Source organism: Ochotona princeps, chromosome 22 (genome assembly GCF_030435755.1).
Source record: "Ochotona princeps isolate mOchPri1 chromosome 22, mOchPri1.hap1, whole genome shotgun sequence".
NCBI classification, from domain to species: Eukaryota; Metazoa; Chordata; class Mammalia; order Lagomorpha; family Ochotonidae; genus Ochotona; species Ochotona princeps.
The window spans coordinates 8,209,223-8,224,158 of NC_080853.1; the positions used below are offsets into that span (position 1 = coordinate 8,209,223).

The 14,936-nt window shown below is 51.3% G+C and overlaps 2 protein-coding genes across 2 annotated transcripts in view; both read right to left on the bottom strand.

Moving 5' to 3' along the window:
• The window catches only part of CSE1L (chromosome segregation 1 like), a 30,594-nt gene extending 25,966 nt beyond the window's left edge, over nt 1–4,628 (bottom strand). The window contains exon 1 of the mRNA XM_004585887.4: nt 4,481–4,628. Coding sequence (XP_004585944.3) covers nt 4,481–4,616 — 136 coding nt within the window. The 5' untranslated portion in view covers nt 4,617–4,628. The remainder of the gene's footprint in view (nt 1–4,480) is intronic.
• Nucleotides 4,629–9,932: 5,304 nt separating this feature from the next.
• ARFGEF2 (ADP ribosylation factor guanine nucleotide exchange factor 2) overlaps nt 9,933–14,936 on the bottom strand; it is a 93,915-nt gene continuing 88,911 nt past the window's right edge. Inside the window, exons 36-39 of the mRNA XM_058679333.1 lie at nt 14,588–14,756; nt 12,501–12,639; nt 11,544–11,661; nt 9,933–10,537 (exon numbers count right to left, since the gene is read on the bottom strand). Coding sequence (XP_058535316.1) covers nt 10,361–10,537; nt 11,544–11,661; nt 12,501–12,639; nt 14,588–14,756 — 603 coding nt within the window. The 3' untranslated portion in view covers nt 9,933–10,360. The remainder of the gene's footprint in view (nt 10,538–11,543; nt 11,662–12,500; nt 12,640–14,587; nt 14,757–14,936) is intronic.

Genomic DNA, 14,936 nt, shown 5'->3' on the forward strand with positions numbered 1-14,936 from the left:
CAGTTTATCCAAGACACCCCTACCCCCACCATCATGCCTGTCAATAAAAGAAATCTTCAAAACAGTAACAATACCTGCCTGGCACACACCATGCATTAAGCGTCTGTTGCAGGAACTAACAGATGAGTCGGCCAGTCACCCAGACAAAACCTGCATTCTCAGTCAGAACAGATTATTCCAGAAGGATCCATCACTAGCAGCCACAACACCACGGAGCTCAGCAATATGTCAGACAAGTGACCAGCTCCTCTGCCATCATTAATTTCTGTTCTTTCAGCAGTGCCTCGAACGTGTGAGATCTGTCACCTATTGCTGTCCTTCCAAGCCAGTCCCATGTCTGTTCAGGGTGTCCCCTCCGCACAGTGAGCTGCGTCCCAACCAAGCTCCACGGGGTGCGGCCCACATTCCAAGTGTTACCTCCTGGGTGGGAGTTTGGTCTAGAGGCTTACATACCAGGATGCCCACATGCCACCTGACAAAGTCTGGGTCTGAATCCTGTCTGCTTCAGAGTCCAGCTTCCTGCCACTGCAAACCCTGGGTGGCAGAAGCTGACAGCTAAAGCAGCTAGACTCTCCAGTCCATGTGAAAGACATGGCTGGAGTTCTCAGCTTCTGCCTTTAGACACTAGAAGAGTAAAACCAGGGAAAGTAAGCTCTCCGTCCAACAACAACAAATACAGTAACAACAATAACTTAAAACTCTTTTCAGGGGCTCAGGGCAGTAGCTTAATGGCTACTTGCCTTGTATGCATCAGGATCTCATGTTGCCGCAGGTTCTAGTCCTGGCCACTCCACTTCCCATCCAGCAGCTCCCTGCTTGTGGCCTGGGAAAGCAGTCAAGGATGGCCCAAAGCCTTGGGACCCTGTACCCGCGTGGGAGACCTGGAAGAAGCTCCTGGCTCTGGATCAGCTCAGCTCTGGCTGTTGCGGCTGCTTGGGGGAGTGAGCCAGTGGATAGATCTTTCTGTACATCTGCCTTTCTGATAAAAATAAATTTTAAAACAAAACAAAAACACCTTTTCAGAGAGGCCTACTAAGCAGAAACAGAGTACCTAACTCAGTCACTCTCAAATCTCCCTGTTAAGTAACTTTTCTTATTATTTTTTAAATTTATTAGAAAGCAGTTATGGGAGCAAGAGGAAGACTGATTGGCTCATCTTCCATTTGCTGTTCACCCCCAAACAGCCAGTGCCTGCAGGGCTGAGGCCAGGAGCCCAAATTCCATCTGGCTCCCCCACACGAGAACAGGGAGACTCCCCAGATTTTAGAATTTAGATCTTTGAGTTAAAGTATATTCAACTACAGTCTATGCAAAAATTACAAAATCCAAAAAGCTGCAAACCCTGAACTATTTCTGGTTCCAAGCACTTCAGATAACGGATGCTCCTCTTGGAGTTGGCGTTGTCTTGACCTGATGGAGGACAAACATGGGAATTCTGGATAAGGGCTAGCAACACCAACTTAGCGATCTGACTGGGCCACAGGTGACAATCCTCTAACACTGCCAGACGTCAGAGTGGGGCGGCTCTAAGACCTGTGCTGCGCCCTTCAACCCTTCCTCCATATCACAGCATCTTCCCTGAGGCCTTACATCTGGGCAGAGGGAAAACACCCAATGAATGGACAACTGTCTGGCATACACAACCCTCAAGAACCACCCCCACACCTCAAGCCACCCTGTGTGGTCTCACTGAGGCTTACACCACTGGGGATCAAAGACAAACCCCTAACAGAGCCCACCAAGCCCCGGGGTACTTCAACACACAGCATTCCAGCTACCAGATGTCCCTCTGCTATTCCAAACATATTCCTACTTCTCAGGCCAGGAACGCCCCGCTCTGCCACCTTTTCTGTCTGATCTCTGTTCATTGCCAGCTCGGGGGCAGGCATCCCACACAGCTTTAAGACTCTGCCTGGGATGCCTGCATGCTATACTTGAGTGCCTGGAATCCAACCCTGGCTCCACTTCCAGCTACTGTGTACCCTACGACATGACAGGTGCAGGGCCACATGCCTTGGCCCTGACACTCATGTGGAGACCTGCACTGGGTTCCAGGCTCCAGGACTGACACTGTGGTGTAATGGGTAAAGCTCCTGGCCGCTCCACTTTCCAGGTCCCTGCAGTAGCACCTAGGAAAGCAGTAGAGGTTGGCACAAATGCTTGGGCCCCTGCACTCATCTGGGAGACTCAAAGCACCTCCTGGCTTCAGTATGGCTTTTGTAGTCAGATGTGGGGTGAACCAGCAGATTAAAGATCTCTGGAACTGCTCCTTTTAAAGCAACGAACCAATTTTGCGCTCCCCTGGCAGTTCCAGGCCACCTGCCTCAGCTGTCATACTTCTCAGGGGAGTAAGCCAGCCAATCAAGTGTCAGTCTCTCTTCAGAAATAAATCTTCCTAAAAGCCACCCTTGGGGCCTGGCGCAGTGGCCTAGCGGCTAAAGTCCTCGCCTTGCACGCGCTGGGATCCAATATGGGTGCCGGTTCTAATCTCGGCAGCTCCAATTCCCATCCAGCTCCCTACTTTGTGGCCTGGGAAAGCAGCTGAGGACGGCCCAAAGCCTTGGGACCCTGCACTTGTGTGGGAGACCTGAAGAGGCTCCAGACTCATGGCTTCAGATCAGCTCAGCTCTGGCCGTTGCAGTCACTTAGGGAGTGAATCATTTGACAGAAGATCTTCCTCTCGGTCTCTCCTCCTCTGTACATCTGACTTTGCAATAAAAAATAAAATAAATCTCTATTTATTCATGTTCTTGTCTTTTTCATCCAACAGGATAAAAGCTGCTCAAAGAAAGGGATCTTGTCCACTTCTGCTTTTTCATTGTAGTCTCAGAGATTAAGTGGAGGCTGAATAAAGTCATTAAACGGAAAGAGAAATGGGCCCGGAACAAATGGCTCAGCTAATCTCCCCTGGAAGCGCTGGGATCCCATAAGGGTGTTGGTTCGTGTCTCCACTGCTCCACTTCCCATCCAGCTCTCTGCTTGTGGCCTGGGAAAGCAGTCAAGGATGGCCCAAAGCCTTGGGACCCTGCGCCTGCGTGGGCGACCTGGAAGAAGCCCCTAGGTCCTGAATGGCTCAGCTCTGGCTGTTGTGGCCATTTGGAGCATGAACCAGAGGATGAAAGAACTTTCCTCTCCCTATAAATCTTTCAAACAAAAACAAATAGATCTTAAAAAGAGAGAGAGAGAGAATGAGAAATTCTGTGCAAGAGCGATTCTCTCCCAGCCCCCCGCCCCATCTTGTGCAGGAAGCGGCTTTTCATGGTCCTCCAAGTAGAACACAGTCATGAGAAGGGAAGAAGGCCCTTGCACTAGGAGAGAGAAGGCTAAGGAAGGGTAGTGGGAGAGCCTGGGTACATGCAGCGTCAAGGAGCCCAGCACGACCTGGGAACGCGCAAAAAAAGCTGGTCATAACTGCCTACGGTGGGTCGACATCACCAGAGAAGCCGTATGCCTCCGGGGTAGCCCTCAGGTGGAGGGGCACCCCTCTCCCCTACCCCTCAGGACACAGCAAGGCAACCAGGCAGTGAGGGGATAGAGTACAAGACAAGGAAAGTCCGCGGGTGTTCAAGGGAGAGCTGGGGGCGGGGGTGAGGCCTCTGCAAAGTCGGATGCCGCAAATTTCCAGATTACAGGTGTATGCAAATGTTTTAAGATTTGGAGGAGCTTGGAAAGTTCAAGAAAGAAAAAGGTCAAGTCGGTAGAGCCGCAGCAGCCAAGGAAGAGAGCACCGGGGAGAGAGGGGAGACGTACAGTGGCCGCGACAACGGGGTGTCCGCAGAACCGCCTTCCACGGCTGGTTCGCTTATCAAGCCTCATTCTGCAAATAGAGAAATGGAGGTGTGGAGAGACGAAACGCCCATCCGTGAACGACATTCCCCAGGCAGCAGCTAAGCGCCTTCGTGAACCCCGGGACATCTCATGCCACGGCCACCCCAACACGTGCACCGACAACTCGGGGGGCAGCGAAGGGAGTCGGGACTGCTGCCCTCCTTGCAGCCGAGGACGCCGAAGCGCACGGAGGGCTGCGAGGGTACGCGAAGCCCCGGCGCTCCCCACCCGCGCCCCGCACTCGGGGCCCAGCCCGGCCTCGCCGCCCCGTGCACGCCGCGACGGTCAGCGGCGCCGACGGACGCGCCCGGACGACCAATGAGCAGCGGCCCCGGCAGCCGGCAGAGCCAATCGGCGCGGCGCCGGAGGGGAAGGGGCGGGCTCCACGCAGGCTCGCGTTAGGCCGCCCTGGCCCAGCTCGAGGGCCGCGGGGCCTGGACCGGAGCCCGCAACGCCGCAGGACGCCGGGGAAGCGGCCAGGCTCGTCGGGGGGCACACGAGGCTCCCTCCGCTGGGCGCACGGCCCGAGGCCAAGGCCCGGCGGCGCGCGGTCCGAGGGGCCCGGCGCTCGGAGCTGCGGGAGCGCCACATCCCTCGGTCAGCGGGGCCCTCGGAAGCACCCCCGCCAGGTCGTGCGCGGCCGGCGCCTCACCTCGTGGGGATCCGGGTTCGGAGGAGGGAATCCCAGCCGCGGACTGCTGCCAGCACTGCGCACTCCCACCGCTGCTCCGCCTCACATTCAAACCCCGGCAAAATGGCGCGGCGGCGAGGCTGCGGCCGGGGCGCATGCGCGAGCGGAGCCGGGTCGGGGGGCGGGGCCTGCGCGGGGGCGGGGCCTACAGGGCGCAAACGGCCAATGGGGATCCCGCGCTGCTTCCGCTGACGTCACAGGTGACAGCGCCTGCCGCTCCAACCGCTTCCCCCACTTTGCAAGCCTGAGGTCGGCGCCCATCGAGTGACCTACTTGGGTTGTCATGGCCTGGCAAATAGTAGGACAGGAGGCAAGCTACGTAGGGAGCGTCTCAGGTCAAAGAGAGTTTCCCTTCCAGGGCTGCTGTTTGACAGAATTTAGAAAGGAACCATCCAGTAACACATGCAGTGCTGTGGTGAAAAGACCAGGACGCTCCGATGCTCCGCCAGGCAATGACTTGGAAGGCCAATGGGAGGGCGCTAAGCAGGTGTTTATTTACTGGAAAGGCAGAGGGACAAAGGGAGAAAGCTCGCGCTTCCATCATCTGGCTCACTCCCCCACGTGGCTGCCACAGTCAGGACTGGGCACGACCAAAACCAGGAGCCTGGGTGGCCAGGGACCCTGAGCACTTGGTCCATTCTCTGCTGCTCTCCCACCACGTCAACAAGGGGGCTGGTGGAAGCTGGGCTTACATGAGTTGGTGGCATTGTGGGTGGCAGCTCAACCTGATGAGCCACAACCGACCAGAGACAGCTCACATTGAGACATAGCTGACTGGTGTTTCCTTTAAGTGCAGGGATGTTTTTATACATTTAATATTTTGGTTTTATCCATTTGAAAGGGAGAGATAGATGTTTTCCCAAAATCCCCATAGCAGCCAGGGCTGGACCAGGCTGAAACCAGGCATGGAGAACTGCATTCCAATCTCCCACGGGGGTGGGCACAGGAACCCAAACACTTGGAGCCTCCTAGGGTCTGCTTCAAGAAGGAAGCTGGGGTCAGAAGCCAGCCATGAGTCAAAGCCAGGAACTCTGATATGGCACTTTTAATTTTTTTCATATATAATATAAGATTTTCTCAGATTTGCTTATTTTAATTGGAAAGGCCAAAGTACAAAGCGAAGAGACAGAGAAAGATCTTTCATCTGCTGATTCACTCCCCAAACAGCCACAACAGCTGCAGCTGAGCCAATCTGAAGCCAGGAGCCAGGAGCTTCTTCGAGGTCTCCCAAGCGGGTGCAGGGTCTCAAGGCTTTGGGCTATCTTCGACCGCTTTCCCAGGCCACAAGCAGGGAACTGGATGGGAAGTGGAGCAGCTGAGACACGAACTGCAACCCATATGGAATCCCAGCACATGCAAGGCAAGCATTTTAGCCATTAGGCTAATGCACCAGGCCCTAAAAATAAATTTTTAAAATTAAAAAAAAGTGTATTCAAAAAGAAAGGTAGAATGTTGTGCATTTAGAAACCTATTAACCTGACATAGAACTTTTCACTGTTTAGACTCACAGCATGTGAAATACAATCTACCCACAGGCCAGAGCCCCTGGGGTCTGCACCGACCACCGGCCCTTTCCGGCTGCAGTGGAAGGCAGGCAGGAGTGGGCAGTGGGGCCTGGTGGTGTTGAAGAGGCAGCCCTGGAGTCACTGTGGAGCTTCCTGTCTAGCTCAGAGGTCTCAGGCAAGGGCACTGACCCCAGCCAGCCCCAGGCACCATAAATGGGGGATGAGGGTGTGGTGCTGATGGCACAAGAACCTGCTTTTTGGGGTGGCTAAAGACGGTGAGAATAGTATCCAGAGTGATCCAGTGGGAGCCCTTGCCTGAGGCCTGCTGGTCCCCAATGCACCCCGTAGGACCCAGTTCCCTGCTCAGGGGGCCTTGTGCAGCAACGGATGCATGGCCTGCTACCCACAAGAGAGACCCAGATGCAGTTGCAAGCTCCCGGCCCAGCACCCTATTATTGCAGCTCTGTGTTCCCTCCTTAATTCTTTCAAATAAATAAAATTATCAGTGAGAAGGTAGGTCATGAAAATATCTTCTTCCCTGCCTTGGGGGTGGAGTTGGGGGGGTGACTTTAGCCGGAACCCAGGGACTCGGGAGCCTCATCTGCGGCCTCCGCAGGCCATGCACCTGCCAGGACTCTCTGAGGAAAGCAGGTACCTAGGGCTGGTTTTCATCCAGCACAGGTCTTAACAGGTGCAGGGGAAGTGGGTCTGTGGCTGGCAGTTTCCTCTTCAATCAGATCAAGGGCAATCCAAAGTTTTCCAGTAGCCCAAGGGGGGAAAAAAGGTCCAATTCCAATTTTGTGCCTAATCCTATGATTATCTTCTGACCTAGAATTCCTACGCCAAAACCAACCAACCAATCAACCAACCTGGGGCTGACATTGTGGCATAGCAGGTAAAAGCTGCTGCCTGCAACACATGCATCCCATAGAGGTGTCCCTTGGAAACCTGGCTGCTCCACCTTGGGTCTAGCTCCCTGGTAACAGGTCTGGGAAAGCAGCTGACAGTCCAAGCACTTGGGCGTCTGCACTCACATGGGAGACCCTGGAGGAAACTTCAGGGTCCTGGCTTCCGTCTGGCCCAGCCTAGGCTCTTGTGGTATTTGGGCAGTGAACCAACACAGGGAAGGTCTCTTTCGCTCTCTGCCTTTCAAATAAAAAAAATATATATTTTCTACAAAGTTTTAAAAGAAAATAAAAAAAATGTAACTTTTAAAACTTTATTGATTTACCACCTGATCAAAGCATATTTTAACAGTATAATACATAATTTTATTTTACATAGAAAACTTTACATAGCATTTCATATATAATTCTGCTTATTCTTTCAAAAATGTTTACATCTGTTGGGCAGGGAATGCTTTTCATTAAATTATCAATATTAAATGCACTTAATCATCGTGTATAATTAAACCAAAGTAACTATTGACTAACTTTTAGGCATTTTAAGGAGGTAAAACATACATCTTGCACATAAAGAAATATTTGATGCAAATATGCACATAAAATGTTTTAAAAATTAGAACACTGAGAACTACACCTTTGATGAGTCTTTTTATTTCTTGAAGAGCAAGGATTTCCAGATATATTCATTTCTTAAAACATTCAGCTTTGGTTTTCTTAGTTTCTCAAACTGCAAAGCTGCTGATGGCAAAACTCCAGGAGTTCAGGTGATATGTCGACCTCAACAGAGACCCCATGACAATGTTAAGGTGAAGGAAAGACCAGGCCCCTGCTGAAAGCAGCGTCTGGCTGCACCCTGACAACAAACTCCGCACCGGTTCCTTTAACCGCTGTAAAGCCTGCTAACTAGGTCTCCGCCATCACCAAAAAAAAAAAAAAAAAAAAAAAAAAAAACCAAGAAAGCCTACCCTTTTTTGGGTCTTTCTCTGTATTTTTACAAACACCCCTACCAGAGCAAAGTGCTATGTGTTTCCAGCTATTATCATACCGTTTTCCTAACGTACACGTTCTTTGGTTGTGCGTGGGGAATGCACAAGGAAAAGGTGTGTTTGACTGTAAAGATGCAGATTAGAAACTAGATTCCCCATCCACTGCTTGCTGTTAAGGTGCCAGAACTGGGGATTTCCTTAGACAACGAGGAGACGCACTCGAAGCAGCAGTACTGAGTGTGAATCACGACTTTTCTGGAGACCCGGAGCACAGAATGAATACCTGGCACTTTCTGAGGAAGAAACAAGGCCTTGGCAGGCACTTGGCTCTCCTCCTTCCCCAACTCCAGGCCGAGGCTGTGCTTGGTGGATTCATGCCCACGAACACGAATCGAGGCTGCTTGGCTTATCACTGGAGGCAAGTTCCCCTCTCCAGCTGACCACTGAACAAGAATGATCCCGGATAGTTTTATGTCCAGTTTTTACCAAGTCTGTTGCTGATTTGATTCAAGTGCCTCCTTCACAAAATTCCATCTTTTAAGTGACCAAAAGAAATCCAAGCCGAAATGTTTTGGGAAGTGATGGAAAAATGTCAACATTTTACTCCCTTCCTGGCAGCTAAAGTTTCAAGAGGAGCCAGGGTTAGGCTGGGAACGTGTTGGCTGGAAAACGCCACCCTTCCCCCCCTAAACCTTGAGGGAAGCCAGCGCTCCGAGATGTGGCTGTTGTTTGCACGTTGGACCCACGGCTTCTGTCACTGCAGATGCCAGAGACTGAAGGCTTCCATCCACAGATCTCCTGTGCTCTCCCTTCCAGCTAAACCATGCAGCTCCCCTTTCTTGAACATTAAGAATGGAAACCTGCTCTTGGATTTTCTTTGGTAGAGAAATTAAAAACACTTTTTTTGGGGAGGAGGGGAATGGAAAGAAAAAAGCAGATGAGCAGTGCTGGCGAAAATCAAATACTTCTTGAGGCTGTTCAGAGCAAAACAAGAACTGAAGAAAGCGGCCTCTTAGCAAAAGCACCAGAAATCCTCCTCCACAAGGGGAAAACAAAAAGAGCTGATTTCACAGCTTCCCAAATGACTGACTCCTAAGGCACCAGAGTCGACAGCCAACAAGCCAGTTTCCAGGACTAAGGGTGCAGGGCAGCAGTCTGAGGGCTCAGGGACTCTGCAAACACTTGAAACGCTCCCTGGTGCTCCAGGTGAGCAGTGGATGAGGGCCGACTATGAAGTGTGTCTTTCTCCCACACTCAGAATAAACAGAGTTTCCACCTACGCTGCTTGCGGGCCTTGGGTCCCGCACAAGGCAGCCCAGCAGGCAACCCTGCCTGCACATTCAGCTCCCAGGGGGGCAATGAACGCAGGTGCTGGGCGAGTGCCCTCTCCACTGTTGCCACAGACCAGCAATGTTGGCCCCAGGCTGGCTCTGGCTCCACCCATGACTCCTGGCTGAGGGGGTCCTAGGAGGGACCCTCCTCCCACGCAGGGGCCCTTTACAGGGACTGTGCAAAGCAGCCGCACTACGACACACACGGGGGAGGTAAAAATGCAAGGGTTTTTACTCAAAGAAACATGAACTCTGGCTAAATGACTGCTGCGTTTTCATCACTGTTTCCTATATTAGGTTTCAGATTGGGTTGGATGGACACTGTGTTCTGGGAGTGTTAATACTTATCCAAGGGCAGTTCATTGTCTTCAGTACACTGCTCATTTTCCTACACATTTCTCCCCAAGCTACTAGAACAGGGGGAGCCCAGGGAGAGCCACGAGGCACTATGTTTTCTGTCTGTTCAGCCTTAATAGCTCTTTAATTCTACTAACTTAATGACTAAATTCAGCCTCCGATCTTCAATAATGTTTTTCCTTTTTTTGTAAAATACTTAAAAAAAAATCACTTTGACATGAACAAAGCACAAAACACAACGGTTCCCTTTCCTGAATTTGCCCCAGCTAAGCTGACTGTGGCTGCCTCACGACTGACAGACACACTCAGACAACAAAAACAGCCCAGCATGTGTTAGGGGGCAGGTCGCTGCTACAAGAAAGTTTTATTAACACACTCTCTAAGAAACCGTGAACCTATACAGCTAAGTTCAGGATCTTCAAGGCGAGGGCTTCCTCTGACGCAACGCTGCCAGCCAATCACGGACTCTGTTGGAAGATGACGGCATGTACGAGGACAGACTGGACAGTTCAATCAGTGAAATGAAACAGCAGAGACGAGCAAAGCTGCCCGGGAGGTGACAGTGAATGACACACCACAAGCCTTGGTCGGGGATGTGGATGAGGCCAGCACAGAGGTCGTCATCCTTCTCCAGGCCATCCTGAGAGCCAAGCAGACACGCTGGCCCCTCGTTCCTGGGCGACCTTTGACCTGGTGTCCCCGTCTGACCCGCTGGGATGAGCTGCAGAGCTGCAGGAGTGGGCCGCGGGGTCCAGAGCTACCACGCTGGTGACAGTGTCGCCGGCACCTGCGGTGGCTCTTCTGGAATCCATATCTTGTAGACTACACCTATCCGTAGGAAGAACTTGCGCAGCACTGCTCGGAGCTCGGGGATCAGGTCAAACTGCATAATTTCACATAAGTAGGGGTAGTACCTTGAAGCATGTGCTTTGAACTTGGGAAAGAAACAGACAAAATTAGACATGAAACTTTTTTTTTTTAACAGCAGTTTTCCAAACGTATTCATCTCATCCTAAAACTTCTGGAAAGTAGCAGTGCCTTTTCTTGTGAAGCCACCGGCAGGTACCAGAACGCCACCTGGGCGCCTGTTTGAGTCCTGGCTGCTATATGCCCAACCCAGCTCCCTGCTCCTGTGCTTGGGAAAGCAGATGACGACGACCCAGATCCTCGGGCTCCTGCACTCACATGGGAGACTCAGAAGCAGCTCCCGGCTTCAGACTGGCCCAGCTATGGCCAATGTGGCCATTTACGGAGTAAACCAGTGGATGGAAGATCCCTTTTTATCTGTCTTTGCATGTGTAAATACGCCTTTAAAAATTTTTTAAAAGTTGCTTAAACTTCTTTTTGAGAAAAGTATATCAGGATAGCCTTGTTGTCAAAAGTACTTCTTCTTTCAAAAAATTTTAAGGGGAAGGAGAGAGAGAGGGCGAGCTCTCCTTCACTGGGTTCATTCCCCAGCTGGGGCTGAAGACAGGTCCCCCAGGCAGGTGGCAGAAATCCACTACTCAGGGCTGCATGCCACAGTCCGCCTCAGCAGGAGCTGCAGGTGAGGACTAGATGCAGGCACCCACGGGTGGTGCGTGGACATCTTACCTGCTGGGCCCAAGGCCCACCCTAGTCCTTTGGTTTTGTAAGGCTAATTCGTAGGTCTCAGCCAGTGTTTCACAACCTCACCCCTCCCAACATGCACTGAAAATCACCACCCGGCTCCCAGCAGCACGCTTATTTAAACATCAGCCCTCTGCAAGTGAAGCCCCTCGAGAGAAAGAGCCCCTGCACCCGGGGCCCCCACGGCGGGAGCGAATGACACATCTCTCCAATGAATGTGGATGGGCCCATTAGGCAAGCACCCTGGAGCACCGAGGGAAGAATGCCTCCAACTCTGATAGGAAGTCAGTTCAAACTGCTTGTCTTAGAGCACCTGTCAGGTGCCTTATTACCTTTTCATCATTTATCTTGAGGGTTTTGGTTAGAAGTAACAGCAGGAGACTTGTCCAGGCCTCCCGATGACTTTCAGAGTTCACTGTGATAAAATAGGCAAGCGCTTCACTGCACACCCTGCAAGAAATGTGAGAGGCCCCGGAGACAGCTGATGAGTGCCACTAGGTGAGTGACCCCCTCCCACCTGCAGCACCTGCCGAGCGCCACTCTGGGCCTCAGCTTCCTCAGCCAGAAAATGGGATACATGAGTGCACCAAACTCAAGTGGCTGCTGTGAAGGCGGAGTCAGGATGCTAATGGACAGATAATGCTCAGGCTAGGCACATGGCTAGGGCTGGGCTTAGCTAACACCTGCAGCACAATAAAAAACTATCAGCCACAATGTTCTGGCCTATTTCCTTCTAGGTCTTCTATTTAAAAACAAAAACTATTCTTGAAATTTGCCAGAAAGTACAGTTTTACCTATTGCTTTTTTTTCCTGGCCTGGGTGAAACTTAGTTTTATGAAAATTATGTTTTAAATTTCACTTTTCAATGACTGCCTCTTCCTGCGCAGGCCAGACCGTCATCTCACTCCGGAGATGAGCTGCTCTCATTCTGTCCTGCACTCTGCACTCAGTATATTTGGTATGAAGTCCACTATTTCTAAAACACCTTCTGGAGGAGATTCTGGGAGAGTGGAACAGCTGTCAGACAGAAGCAGCACTTCTGCACTCCTGGGGCATGCTGTGCCGACCCCATCCAGTGTCCCAAGCCCTGCAGGAAAGCCCACGCCTGACCCCACTGCCACCAGGACTGAGTGTCACGGCTTCTGAGTCCTGCGGGGTGGGGCTGGAGGAGGCGGTGGGATCCTGGCAGTTTCCAACGCCCAGAAGCTGGGGCGAAGGCTCTGCTTCGCTGCCTGGGACTCCCTCCCGGCTCTCCCACCGTCTCCGTAGTGGACCTTAAGTCTTCTTACGTTAGAAGTCGTTGCTGTATTTCTTCCCAGGAATCCCTACGGTTTTCATCCACATACATTCGAAACAGGATCCTCAAACAACAGGCCAGGCTGCTGGTTTCTTGTTTTAGGAGATTGGGTTTAGACTTGCCCTTAAAACCTGGAGATCAGACAATGATTAGTAGTGTACGGTACTAGGTGTATAATGCTGAGTGACCATGTGTGCACTGGCTACTTTGGGGCATCAGACTCCAGAGGGCCTCCTCGGTGTCACATGTATTCACTCTGCCACTTGGATTTGCCCCCTGGGACGTCATCACTTCCATCGGCTCAAAGTAACAGTGCTCAAGAATTCTAGTGCTTTTCTTCCTGTGAGATGGTCTAATTTAAAAAGGCAGAGTGGCAGAACAAGGGAGATTTCCCCATCCACGGGTTCACTCCCTAAACGCCTCCACAGCTAGCATGGGGCCAGGACAAAGCCAGAGGCCGGGAACTCCATCTGGGTTTCCACATGGGTGGCCAGCACCCAAACACTTAGGTTTCAGTTACTGCCTTCCCAGGCACATTACAAGGAAGCCAGCTCAGATGCCCAGCTGCTGAACTCAACACTCTGATTTGGGGTGTGGGCATCCCTAAAGGTGGCCCCATCTGCTGTGCCACAGTATCTGCTTCAGTGGAACTCCTCTACGTTGCAGAGCGCATTGAAGAACACACCTTTAGGAACACAGGTGTCCCATTCAGCTGCACAAGGTGCAAATCCCTCCCACAAGCTCAACCTTATCACAGACAAAGACACACAGCATCTCTGTTTTAAAGCCATAGAGAAAAAGGACGGTTTGTGAGCAAAAGTAGGCATTTTGGGAGAAAAAGTAATGAAGGCAATGCAAAAGTTATGTAGGAAGGGGCTGGTGTTATGGCACAGCTTATGACACCATACTGGAGGACTAACTCAAGTTCTGCCTGCCCCACTTCTGATCCAGCTCCCTGCTAATGCAACTGGGAAGGCAGAAGATGACCCAAGTGCTAGGGCCCCTGTCCACTTGTGGGGGAGACCTAAAGGCGTTCCTGGCTACTGGCTTCAGCCTGCTCCACACTGCTCTTATGGTCATCGGGGGGAGTAAATGAGCGGATGGAAGATGCCTTCACGCCACGTGTCAAACAACTTTTAAAAGCTACATAATGGCTGTGCTCGACTGCTTTCCCAGGCCACAAGCAGGGACTGGATGGGAAGCGGAGCAGCTGGGATTAGAACCGGCACCCATATGGGATCCCAGTGAGTGTAAGGTGAAGATTTTGCGCTAGGTTATTGCACTGGGCCCGTATCTCCTTCTCTCTGTATATCTGCCCTTCCAGTAAACATAAATCTTAAAAAAAAAAAAAAAAAAGCTACATAAAGGGCCTGGCACAATAGTCTAGTAGCTAAATCCTCATGTTGTGTTTGCCAGGATGCCATATGGGGTCCTGGCTGCTCCACCTCCCATCCAGCTCCCTGCAATAGCTCCTGGGAAAGCAGTCGAGGATGGCTCAAACTCTTGAGACTCTGCACCTATGTGGGAAACCCGCAGGAGGTTCCTGGCTCCTGGCTTCGGATCGGCTCAGCTATGGCCGTTGTGGCCACTTGGCGAGTGAACCAGAGGACAGAAGACCTTTGTATTTCCCCCTCTCTGTGTGCCTTTCCAATAAATAAATCTTTTAAAAAAATCTACATAAAGTATAACTTTTAGGTACATTCAAAAATAATGAAAATTTCCTTATCATCCCAGAGAAGAATATAATCACTTCTGGGATTTATGTATTGATTTTTGGAGGCAGAAAAGACAGAAAACATCTTAAATCTCAGGAAACGAATGCTTCTGTTCCTCCGAGACTATCACACATTTGTAATATCCTATTTTACATTTTATTTAATGCAAAATGTCCTGATTTGCTCTGAGAAACTGCCAAGTATCAAACAGTGCCTTTGGGATGAGGACAAAACGTGGCCAGTATCAGGCTGGAAAGTACCAGCAGGTTATCCTAGCTACCCTGAAATCATCAGGAGACTCACGTTTTAGGTTGGTGACCATGTAGCCACCGGGTCTACCTGCTTGCCATATGTGTGGCCATACCTGCTCGCCACAGGACGGTCCGCTGCTCGTAATTGGAGTTGAAGGCCTTCGAGAAGGAATGGGACTCCTGCAGGCAGTCCAACAGCTTAAAGAGGTGCTGGGAAGACATGTACTTATACATGCCCTGATCCTCTGTCTCTATGTGGATGTCTGCGTCCAGTGTGTCTTGCTAGAGGACAGAGGACAGGAGAGCTGAGTGAAGGAGATGGAGTGGCTTTGGGCACTCTGCTGGCAGGCAAAAGCAGGTCTGGTGCTCCGACGGTCACCTCTACAGAACACAGCGCCCTGGACGCCCTGAACTCTATCCATTCAGCCTGCCACAGCCTGGGGACACTAGACAGCTGTGCAT